Source organism: Mauremys mutica, chromosome 3 (assembly GCF_020497125.1).
Source record: "Mauremys mutica isolate MM-2020 ecotype Southern chromosome 3, ASM2049712v1, whole genome shotgun sequence".
Classification (NCBI taxonomy): Eukaryota; Metazoa; Chordata; order Testudines; family Geoemydidae; genus Mauremys; species Mauremys mutica.
In genome coordinates, this window is record NC_059074.1 from 82,555,028 (window position 1) to 82,567,653 (window position 12,626).

Here is a 12,626-nt window from a genome sequence, read left to right on the forward strand (position 1 = left end):
AGTTACCCTCCCACCAACAGCACAAGAAGAAGAAGAACTCCACATGGACTCCTCCTGAGGGTCGAAATGACAGCCTGGACCTATACATTGATTGCTTCCGCCGACGTGCTCAGGCAGAAATTGTGGAAAAACAACATCGCTTGCCTCACAACCTAAGTCGTGCAGAACGCAATGCCATCCACAGCCTCAGAAACCATCCTGACATTATAATCAAAGAGGCTGATAAAGGAGGTGCTGTTGTCATCATGAACAGGTCTGACTACCAGAAGGAGGCCGTCAGACAACTCTCCAATACCAAATTTTACAGGCTACTTCCCTCAGATCCCACTGAGGAATACACTAAGAAACTGCACCATCTACTCAGGACACTCCCTACACTAACACCAGAACAAATCAACATACCCTTAGAGCCCCGACCAGGGTTATTCTATCTACTACCCAAGATCCACAAACCCGGAAATCCTGGACGCCCCATCATCTCGGGCATTGGAACTCTCACTGAAGGACTGTCTCGATATGTGGACTCTCTGCTCAGACCCTACGCCATCAACTCTCCCAGCTATCTCCGTGACACTACTGATTTCCTGACCTTCCAGAAAACACCATCCTGGCCACCATGGATGTAGAGGCTCTCTACACAAACATTCCACACACTGATGGAATACAAGCTGTCAGGAACAGTATCCCTGATGATGCCACAGCACAACTGGTTGCTGAGCTCTGTGCCTTTATCCTCACACACAACTATTTCAAATTTGATGACAATATATATCTCCAGATCAGTGGCACCGCTATGGGCACCCGCATGGCCCCACAATATGCCAATATTTTTATGGCCGACCTGGAACAACGCTTCCTCAGCTCCCGTCCACTCACACCCCTTCTCTACCTACGCTACATTGATGACATCTTCATCATCTGGACCCATGGGAAGGAGACTCTGGAAAAATTCCACCACGATTTCAACAGCTTCCACCTCTCCATCAACCTCAGCCTGGACCAATCTACACGGGAGGTCCACTTCCTAGACACCACGGTGCTAATAAGTGATGGTCACATTAACACCACCCTATACCGAAAACCTACCGACCGCTATGCCTACCTTCATGTCTCCAGCTTCCATCCCGGACACACCACAAGATCCATTGTCTACAGCCAAGCACTGAGGTACAACCGTATCTGCTCTAACCCCGCAGACAGAGACCAACACCTAGAAAATCTCCACCAAGCATTCTCAAAACTACAGTACCCGCACGAGGAAATAAGGAAACAGATCAACAGAGCCAGACGTGTACCCAGAAGCCTCCTACTGCAAGACAAACCCAAGAAAGAAACCAACAGGACTCCACTGGCCATCACATACAGTCCCCAGCTAAAGCCCCTCCAACGCATCATCAGGGATCTACAACCCATCCTGGACAATGATCCCACACTTTCACAGGCCTTGGGTGGCAGGCCAGTCCTCGCCCACAGACAACCTGCCAACCTGAAGCATATTCTCACCAGTAACTGCACACCGCACCATAGTAACTCTAGCTCAGGAACCAATCCATGCAACAAACCTCGATGCCAACTCTGCCCACATATCTACACCAGCAACACCATCACAGGACCTAACCAGATCAGCCACACCATCACCGGTTCATTCACCTGCACATCCACCAATGTAATATATGCCATCATATGCCAGCGATGCCCTTCTGCTATGTACATCGGCCAAACTGGACAGTCTCTAAGGAAAAGGATAAATGGACACAAATCAGATATTAGGAATGGCAATATACAAAAACCTGTAGGAGAACACTTCAACCTCCCTGGCCACACAATAGCAGATTTTAAGGTGGCCATCCTCCAGCAAAAAAACTTTAGGACAAGACTTCTAAGAGAAACTGCTGAGCTTCAATTCATTTGCAAATTTGACACCATCAGTTTAGGATTAAACAAAGACTGTGAATGGCTTGCCAACTACAGAACCAGTTTCTCCTCCCTTGGTTTTCACACCTCAACTGCTAGAACAGGGCCTCATCCTCCCTGATTGATCTAACCTCGTTATCTCTAGCTTGCTTCTTGCTTGCTTATATTTACCTGCCCCTGGAAATTTCCACTCTTGCATCCGACGAAGTGGGCATTCACCCACGAAAGCTCATGCTGCAAAACGTCTGTTAGTCTATAAGGTGCCACAGGATTCTTTGCTGCTTTTACTACTTTCTAGTTTGCTGCAGAATCCAGTATTGGCAGAATGCAAAAATTGGGGTTCTTGTTGACAAACATACAACCAGACTCCCTTTTGGTTGCTGGGAAGGTGTGCATGAGAGGGTGGTGGCCTTTCTGGCTACTGTGAAAGGCTGAGGGAGGCCCCTGCCTCCTCTCTTTGTATGTTCTGGGAGAGTTGCGGGTCGCTTTGTGTGGGGAGGGAGAGGGAAGAAGCTGGGGCCCTGATTTGGGTTAAAGGAAAGGCAACCATGGGTGAGAATGAGAGGGCAAGGTACTGGGCCAAATGGGGTTTAGAAAATCTGCAGGGTACATATAACTGGAGTAGTGTTGGCAAGTTAGGCTTCCAGGATGATTATTTAATAACTTAATGAGAGGGGGAAAACTGGGCTGTAGAATTCAGGATTCATTCCTCCTGTCAGAAGCCCAGCTGCTTGGGTAGTTACTTCTCATAGCTCAGGCAATCTTATGCAGTGTGGGGCATGTTCAAAGGAAACAGCTAGAACCTTCCTGTGAGTGGAAGGAAAAGGCAGACAAGGGGCACAACATGGTGCCTGACCAGAATGAAATCATCAGGCACCAACACAGGATTTGTGTGGCTGGGTGGAGATGCTAGAGCAGAGGTGGGCAAACTATGGCCCGCAGGCCACATCTGGCCTGTGGGACCCTGCTGCCCAGCCCCTGAGCTCCTGGCCCGGGAGGCTAGTCCCCGGCCCCTCCCCTGCTGTTCCTCCTCTCCCGCAGCCTCAGCTCACTGCACCACTGGCACAAGGCTCTGGGCGGCAGCACAGCTGCACAGCCCGGGCCTGACCCGGTGCTCTGTGCTGCGTGGTGGCGTTGCTGGCTCCAGCCAGGTGGCACGTCTGCCTGTCCTGGTGCTCTGCGGCACGGCTGTAGTGCCACCAGCCACCGGTGCTCCAGGCAGCACGGTAAGGGAGCAGGGAGCAGGGGGGGGTTGGATAGAGGGCAGGGGAGTTTGGGGTGGTCATCAGATTGCAGGGGTGTGGATAGGGGGTGGGTCAGTCAGAGGGCGGGGAACAGGGGGGTTGAATGGGGGCAGGGGTCCCAGGGGGGCAGTCAGGAAGGAGGGGGGGTTGGATGGGGCAGCGGGGGGGCAGTCAGGGGTGGGAGTTCTGGGGGCAATCAGGGAGCAGGGGTGGTTGGATGGGGCAGGGGTCCTGGAGGGTGCAGTCAGGAATGAGAGGAGGGGTTAGATGGGGTGGCAGGGGGCAGTCAGGGGTGGGGGATCTGGGGGCAGTCGGGGACAGGGAGCGGGGGTGTGGATGGGTCAGGAGTCCCAGGGGGGCCATCAGTGGGCGAGAAGCAGGAGGGGTCAGATAGGGGGTGGGGGCCGGGCCACACCTGGCTGTTTGGGGAGGCACAGGCTCCCCTAACCAGCCCTCCATACAATTTTGGAAACCTGATGTGGCCCTCAGGCCAAAAAGTTTGCCTGCCCCTGTGCTAGAGGCACCTCACCCAACTGGCCTAGTCTGTAAACAATTCTGTGGCTTCAGAATCATAGAGATCAACAGAGCCTTCTGCAGTGGGCTCTAAATGTTACTATTGTTATTTATTATTTGTAGTGCAATAGTCCTCTAGAAGAGGGGTCCCCAACCCCCGGTCCGTGGACCGCTACCGGTCCGCGGCGTGTTAGGAACCGGGCCGCGAACCGACCCCTAGCACATCAAGCGGCGTGTCTCTGGCGGGGCCCTTGAGCCCCGCACCCTCAGAGCTGCGTGGTGAGGGGGCGGGGCTGCGAGCTCCGGGCTGAGCTCAGCTGCCTCCGCTCGGCAGGGAGCTCCCAGCCCCGCCCCCTCACCACGCGGCTCTGAGCGGGACGGAGCTCAGGCCCCGCCGGGGACACGCTGCAGCTGTCGGGCGAGGCGCTGAGGCTCCGGGTGAGGAGGGAGCTGGGGGTAAGAGGCTGGGGCCAGCGGGGTTGGCTAAGGGGCAGGGAGTCCTGGGGACAGTCAGGGCACAGAGAGGGGGCGGAGGTTGGGGGGGCGGTCAGGGGGCAGGGAATGGGGGGGGTTGGATTGTGGGTGTTCCGGGGGGGGGGTGTCTGTCAGGACTCAGCGAGGGGGTGATAGGGGTTGGGGCAGTCAGGGGACAGGGAGCAGGGGTGGGATCCCAGGGTGGTGGGGGTCTCAGGGGGATGGTGAGGGGACAAGGAGCAGGATGGGTCGGGGATTCTGAGGGGGGCGGGCAGTCGGGGGGGCAGGAAGTGGGTGGGAGTCAGATAGGGGGCAGGGCTCCCACTAATTCTGCATTATGGTCAGTTGTATAATTATTTCATTATATATTACAATAATAATAGAAATAAAAGTACAAAAATAAATGTAATGCGCTTGAATTGTCCCAAAACCATCCCACAGGTCTGCGGAAATTTTTTTTTCTACGAAACCAGTCCCTGGTGCCAAAAAGGTTGGGGACCGCTGCTATAGGGGCCCTGGTCGGGGATTGGGGCCTCATTGTGCTAGGCACTATACACATATAACATAAATACAGTGCCCCAAAGGGCTTACCATCTGAGTGAAATCCTGGCTCCACTGACATCAATAGTTTGCTGTTCACATCAGTGGAGCCAGGATTCACCCTAGCTGCATACAACAAAGATACAGGGGGAGCACAAGGCAACCTTTAAATGTAGTTAAATGTGTGATTTTATTCCAAAATACTTTGACAGGCTGCAGCCTTTTGCTGTTGCCATGTTTGATAAAGGCACAATCCTGAGGGCCTTACTTAGACAATCTCGCACTGATATCAGTATATGTGTTTCCCTGAACAAGGAAGGAAGTTTTGTTACCCATTATCTGGTTTTGGAGAAGCAGAAAAGCAGATCATCTTTCCCCTTATGGTCCCTTTCTTCTCTCTGTCTAAACTCTACAACGGAGCTGCCATTGATGCAAAATACTGTGGAAGCATGGGATAACGCCTGGATACTCTTTTTAATTGTGGCTGTGTTGTTTGAGTGTTACTAATGTGTGATTTCTCTTAGGCTGATGCAAATATCTCCACAGACAGAGAGGTTTTAGCAAATGTGTTTCTTAATGTAATAGTGTCTGATACTAGGTTATTGCCCAGAGGTTAGTGGTGGGCTACACTAATGGATGAACTTCACTCCTGCATTTGACAGTTGATTAAAGTATTAATTATTCTGGGCCCAGGGCTATAAGCATATCCGTTTAAGAGCAGCAGAATGTGTACATTGTGCTTGTGTGGGTAACCTCATGGCAAATTTTGGACTCCACTTTGGATGTTTCTATCAAAATAAAGGCTTGACTGCCAACATGAATAGCTTTCTTTCTGTTCTGGAGAAATACAAGATGGAAAGAGTTATAGGATCCCACAGCTCTGTTTTTTTTGGTGTTCCCATACCAAGAGAGAGTAGTATTTCTGCTGATGCAGTGTCTTCCGAGTGGTCTAGTGGTGTAGAATGCCACACATTTCACAGGATAAGGTTGAATGATATCAAGCCATTGGAGCTGATAAGTAGTACATTGGCATCCTGCCACTAAAATATAAATACATTAAATGTACTAAAGGAAATGTTCATTCTGTTGTTTAGAATTGGACATGCCCCAGTAAGGTAAATTTAATCTTCCTGAGGGTTGCTGTGTTACAGTCGAATGGGATATGCATTTATCTCATTTCTGATCTTTCTGTCATTCAGGTCTTATGGCATTTGAGATATGAAATGTTCTAGCTTGATCTAGGGATTGATGCTGGAAGGATATTCAAAGGGAGATGAAGGCGCTCAAGAGGCAGTGAGCGCCTTGTAAGATCAGACTGTTCATCACCATAATTTTCATTATCACACATTATTCATTAGGCACTAATTTGATGGCCTCACATCCCTTTTTATTAGAAATTTGCAAATAGAAAATGCACCTGGAAATGGTTGTTTGTAGAGGTTTGTTGGGAAAGGTTACATATATAATCATTTTAGCATTTTGCTTTGCATTCCCTTATGTTAGCCTGATAAACTGAATTTTATATCTGTAGAACACTGTGCGGCTACTTAGAAAATATTCTGGCCCTGCTTCTGACCCTACTGAAATCAATGGCAGAACTCCCACTGATTTCATCGCAAGCAGAGGCTAGCACTGAGGGCCTGGCCTAAACCCCATTGAAGTAAATGGGAGTCTTTACATTGTCTTCCATGAGCATTGAATCAGGCCATAAGAACTTGATCCTGCAGCATTAAATCACATGAGCAATCCCAGGAGAACTGTGGGACTACTCGCCTGCATAAGGATTACAGCATTTTACACACAGCTGTTAAAAAACATTCTGTAGCAATTTAGTTCCTCACTTGACTGTACAATAAAGGGAAAAGATAATGCAATAAAAAAAGAAAATGAAAAGAGGGCACACAGATTTCAAGCAGCTTGTAAAAATTATCACAGAGGATCAATCCATAATGCAAGTTCCTTTTTGTTAAAATGACACTTGCTGTATATTTCACAGATAGGAAAATGTTATTTTATTGAACTGAAAGATATATATGTTTCACCTAGCTATCACATCTTAAGTAATCAGCATTGGCTCTTAGAAGAAATCTGCAATTACTTTGAGCATGTCATTAGTTAGATGTAAAATGAATGATATTGCTCTGTTTTATTACCCTGAGTGATATAGCCACTGGTATCATAAATTCATTGACCTCATCTTAAATGATCAATCCTGTAAGACAGACTTGATACATTAATTCTTAAGTGACATTTTTCTCCTCCAGTAATTTCCCCCCCTTTGAAGGATTGTTTTTCTCCATTTTTAGCATGATATTCTAGGATGTAATTTTACCAAGAGGTCACACACACTTCTCCCCCTCCCCACAAAGTATTTCAGATAGGCAGGTATCAGTTACCTTAACCTAAACACTTTGGGATGTTGCATAAAATCAGTTAGATAATTATGAGACATTGGTCAATCTAGAACGTTCACAGGAACAGAAATATTCCCACCTAACTTTTGTGCCTTTAATTTTATCTGATGATAAAATATACTGAACGGGCTGTGATCAATGTGTGAGTGAGGCAGACTGGCTTGAGCATTTCTTATACCTCAGTGAATGATTGAAAACAGGAGAAATCAGTAGAAAATTTCTAAGCAGGATTTCTAAATATTTTAGCAGAGAAGAGAAAATATTTGTTAACTGCAGGTGCCATAGGAACCCTTTGGAGACAAACAAATCAATACAACAATAAAACACTGACATATTTCAGTGAACTCTTCAACTGATAACCAATAAAATTAAACTATTAGAAAGATGCCAGGAGTTTTCTGCTGTATTTTTTCTTTTAATCTGTTTAGCTAAAGCCACTGAGCTCTTCAGTAGAAAGATAAAGAAGCTTTTTTTTTACCCCTTCCTATTTTTCTCAATTATTTCTTTGCCTACAGTCTTGAAGTCTTTAGGAGTAGATTGTTGCTTTACAATGTGCCCTGAATAAGGGTCAGCACATAGCTACACCATCCCAGGAGCAGATCAGAGAGGGAGTTGTGATGTGGAGTCCTGTTTTCTCCCTTGCTCCATTGGGTGGAGGAGGAAGTATTCTACTGCTGATCTAGATCAGTAGCAGATTACAATCCCTCTGCATTAGCCCAACTCTGCTGAGAAGTGTGTTGGGAGTAGAGACAGAATCAATGTCCTCCTCACCTATCTGTGCAGGAGAGAGAGTAGTGCCTTCCCCGAGCTGTAGCCCATGGGAAGTGTAGCCTGCCCGGGAGATTAAGGAGGCACCTTACTCCTTTACACCTAATTCTATACATGGAATGTGAATACTATTTTGGCTAACTCTACATCAAAAATTACCTTGGGCCAAATCTTGCAGGCGTTACTGAGGAAAAGCTCCTATTAATTGAAGTGCAGACTCAGAGCCAAATCCTCTCTCCTTCCTGAAAAACTGTAAGGGCCAGAGAAGCCTCAGGTTCAGCTTGTGGGGTTTCACTGGATCATCCTGTTGGGGGACAGGGTTTGGCCCCAATACTCGGCACTACTTCCCAGACCCCATTTGCCCATTTGGCACTATGGTTCCCTTAGCTTTTATATGCTTTTCCATGGCAGCTACTCCTGTTTGGGGGTGAGGAACGCCCATCCCAGCAAAGGAATCAGTACACTGTAGGAATCTCAGTTGCTCTGAGGAAATGGGGATAATGACCTATGTTGAGTCCATCACTCAGCTCTCTCTTGGCAGCTATCTACCCCCTTCCCAGTAACCACAGCTCCCCATTCAGTACAAGGGATTTCTGGAGCTAGGGGGAAATTGTGGTTTGTGCTCAACTTTCTTCCCGCTTCAGAAAATTGCCCCATTTTGCAGGTATCCTCTGTGGGAATGTGAAGAGGGCAAAATACGGCCAGATCCTCAGGTGGTATAAATCAGTGTAACACTTTTGACTTCTATAGAGCGACACTGGTTTATACTGGCTGACAATCTGGCCTATTGATTTCCAGACTTCAGAGGTGACTTAGTAGTCAAAGGATCATTTAGTTTAATACTTTTAAAATCTTTGAGTCAGGATGAAAACCTCATGAGTGAATAAAAAGAGAGCGAGAGAGTGCATGAGAGAAAGAGAGAGAGAAAAATGGTGACCAAAAAGAGATAACCAAATAGCTGCATAGTTAAAAAAAACTATAGTATATAGATGTGTGTGTATGTATGTGTATATATATATATATATATATATATATGAATACTCTAAAATGTCACCACTGTTTATATTGAAAGAAAGCTGAGAGTTAAATGAGATGAGTAATCAAATGCCCGACATATGTTGTTTTGAATTGTTTATATGGCCAATAGTTATTAAAATTAATTATCTTTTTAAAGTTGCCATTTCACAGTGATATTCTTTTCCTTTATATATATATATATATATATATGTAAAGACAGTCATCTTAAAAAAGCTGTTTGGAAAAGTAAGAATACACCCAATATAGTACTGTATTCTGACATGGTCAGAGGCTCAACGTACTGATTATAGAGAGAGCTAAAATATCTGTTTATGGAATATTTTGAGAACTCAAGTAAATGACAAAAAATGGTGGGAGGGCTTGTGTATGTAAAATTCTGTCAAAAAGTAAGGCACTGAAAAATCTGACATCTGTTTATCTGTTTATAGCTATGGCAAGATTACTCATATTAATTCTTGTTTAAAATGCCATATGAAGGAACGGCATTTGTGCAAACAAGAGTCATATTTGAATTGTAGATCATGTCTTCACCATCTGTGAGAGCTGTTGGTGTTGCAAAATTAATGTGTTAATGAAATCACAATAATTTCTCTGAAGTAATGGATTCTGAAGCCTAGAGTGACTATTTTTTGAACTTTGGTGTCTAGTGGTTTACAATTGGGAAAGCCTTTCACAGCTTAATTAGTTCTGCAGCCTTACTTAAAAAAAAAAAATTGGCGATGCCTTCATCACACCAGTCATAGCGCAGAAAAGAATAAAATGGAAAAAAAAAAGCCTGTAATACCAACTTTTTGCTATAGTATTTGAAAAGTTGCTAAATAAGACTTCATCTGCCAAGAAGTTTTACACAAAGTGACTAGTGAACAAGAGTGGGCAAACAGCTCAGAAAATAATTCCAGCTTGTCGAAACATCACAAGTTGGGAATATCTGAACCTTATACAGATTTCATGACTATTTTCAAGTTTCTATTTGGAACGCATAGCAAATGATGTATGGTGCTTTTGCTTTTTGATACCATTTAAAATACGTCTCCCTTTCCAACTTATTATCTAACACAGTTAATAATGTAAAATGTTACAAGGTGCTGTAGCTTAGCAGACGTTGTTTGCAGTCATTTTTGTGGAACTTTCTGGGATCCTTTTCAAATTGTTTCTTGATCGTATTTACTGTGTAGCAACTCAACATGTCAAAGAACACGTAGGTTATGTACCATGTAGGTACATAGCCACATATGCGTGCATGAGCGTGCGCATGCACACACACACACACACACACACACACACACACACACACACACACACACACAGAGAGGCAGATCTTCAGCTTAAGTTGTCATAGAAGCTATATCTAAGAAGTCAGTGAAGCTATGCCAATTTACAGCAGCTGAGGATCTCCTCCACAGTATGTATATATAATATTTAATGTACTGTATAAGACAAATTTAAGAATAGGAGGGCCATAAAAGTTTGGGACATTTAGTTCAGTTATATTCTGATGTAAAAAAAAATAAATGTAATTTTCACACGATGTTTCTAATTTGTCCCGGTTAGAGAAATAAATCAGATATTTAGAAAGCACTGAAAAATGACTATTAAAAGTACATCAAAAAGAGAAGATCACTTTTCTTACCTGTTTTGATTTTGTTACTGTGTTATAGGTATGTGACTGGTGTAAGCACATAAGACACACAAAAGAGTATCTGGATTTTGGGGACGGGGAACGAAGGCTTCAGTTCTGCAGTGCAAAATGTCTCAATCAGTACAAAATGGACATTTTCTACAAAGAGACACAGGCCAATCTTCCAGCTGGACTGTGCAGCACATTACATCCTCCAATCGAAAATAAAGCAGAAGGCACTGGGGTACAGCTGCTGACTCCAGATTCTTGGAATATACCGCTAGCAGATGCTCGGAGAAAGGCCCCATCCCCAGTGTCTGCAGCTGGCCAAATTCAAGGCCCTGGACCATCAGCGTCTACCACTGCCTCTCCGTCTGACACTGCCAACTGCTCTGTCACTAAAATCCCCACGCCAGTTCCCAAACCTATTCCTATCAATGAGAATCCAAATATTCCTCCAGTTTCTGTTCAGCCACCTGCTAGCATTGTGCCTCCAATTGGTGTCCCACCTCGAAGTCCTCCTATGGTGATGACAAACCGGGGGCCAGTTCCTCTGCCCATATTCATGGAACAGCAAATTATGCAGCAAATCCGTCCACCATTTATTCGCGGGCCGCCTCATCATGCCTCGAATCCTAACAGCCCTTTGTCCAATCCAATGATTCCTGGAATTGGTCCGCCACCAGGTGGTCCCAGAAATATGGGTCCCACCTCCAGCCCCATGCACAGGCCAATGCTATCACCTCATATTCATCCCCCAACAACACCTACCATGCCTGGCAATCCCCCAGGGTTACTACCGCCTCCCCCTCCAGGAGCTCCTTTAACTAGCCTTCCCTTTCCCCCTGTCAGCATGATGCCAAATGGTCCTATGCCTATGCCACAGATGATGAACTTTGGATTGCCATCTCTTGCCCCACTTGTGCCACCCCCAACCCTCTTAGTGCCATATCCTGTCATTGTTCCTCTGCCTGTACCTATCCCTATTCCCATTCCCATCCCGCACATCAATGATTCCAAGCCCCCCAATGGCTTCTCCAGCAATGGTGAAAACTTCATTCCAAGTACCTCCAGTGATGCAGCCGGGGCAAAGCCAACAAATAATTCTACGTCCCCTAGAGATTCAAAGCAAGGGCCTTCTAAATCCTCCGACTCGTCACCTAGCTGTTCGGGCCAGTCCTTAAATCAAGCTCAAGTGGTTCAGGAGCATTGTAGAAATGAAGTTGTTGATTTGACTGTCAGACCTAGTAGTCCAATGAACAGTAAATTTAGTTTTTCCAGTGTACTACAGGGTCCACAGGATGGTGTGATAGACCTAACTGTAGGGCACAGGTCTAGGCTACACAATGTTATCCACAGGGCTTTACATGCTCAAGTTAAAGTTGAACGTGAACCTAACAGTGTTGTAAATTTGGCTTTTAGTAGCTCAGATAAAAGGAACTGCAGCAACTGCAGGGACAATTGCAGCCCAATTGAAACAAAAATGTTACCTTGCAGCGACCCAGCTCACTGTGGTCCTGTCTCACTGGCCTCTGGCACTTCAGGACTAGAAACTAGTGCAGCAGTTTGCAATGTCATTGTGAATGGCACAAAGAGCACAGAGGGTTCTAAGAACTCAGAACAATCCCCAGAGCAGAAAAAGCCTCAACCGCAAGAAGAGCCAGCAGTGAGTGAGTTGGAATCTGTTAAGGAGAACAACTGTGCATCAAACTGCCACCTAGAAGGAGAGGTTGGCAAGAAGATTGGGGAAGAGCCCCTCACTGTGGGAGACAAGCAAGACCCCAACCTTAACAACCCTGCAGATGAGGACCATGCGTATGCTTTGCGGATGCTGCCCAAGACAGGTTGTGTGATCCAGCCTGTGCCAAAACCAGCAGAAAAGACTGCTATAGCACCGTGTATAATCTCAACGCCAATACTCAGCACAGGGCCAGAGGATCTGGAGCCACCATTGAAAAGGAGGTGTCTCCGAATTCGAAATCAGAATAAGTAAAGGTTTGTGTAACCACTACTGCCTTCTGTGTGAATAGAATGAATATCAGTGTTTTCAGGTATAAGTCAAACTCATATGGATATGGCTTTTGTAAAACAAAGATAGAGATT

At 45.8% G+C, this 12,626-nt stretch overlaps 1 protein-coding gene across 2 annotated transcripts in view; it reads left to right on the plus strand.

Annotated features, from left to right (window-relative positions):
- The window catches only part of LOC123366721 (sine oculis binding protein homolog), a 144,057-nt gene that overhangs the window by 111,937 nt on the left and 19,494 nt on the right, over nt 1-12,626 (plus strand). For both annotated transcript variants that reach the window (XM_045010379.1, XM_045010378.1), the window contains one exon: nt 10,564-12,518. In XM_045010379.1, the coding sequence (XP_044866314.1) occupies nt 10,564-12,516 (1,953 nt within the window). In that variant the 3' untranslated portion in view covers nt 12,517-12,518. The remainder of the gene's footprint in view (nt 1-10,563; nt 12,519-12,626) is intronic.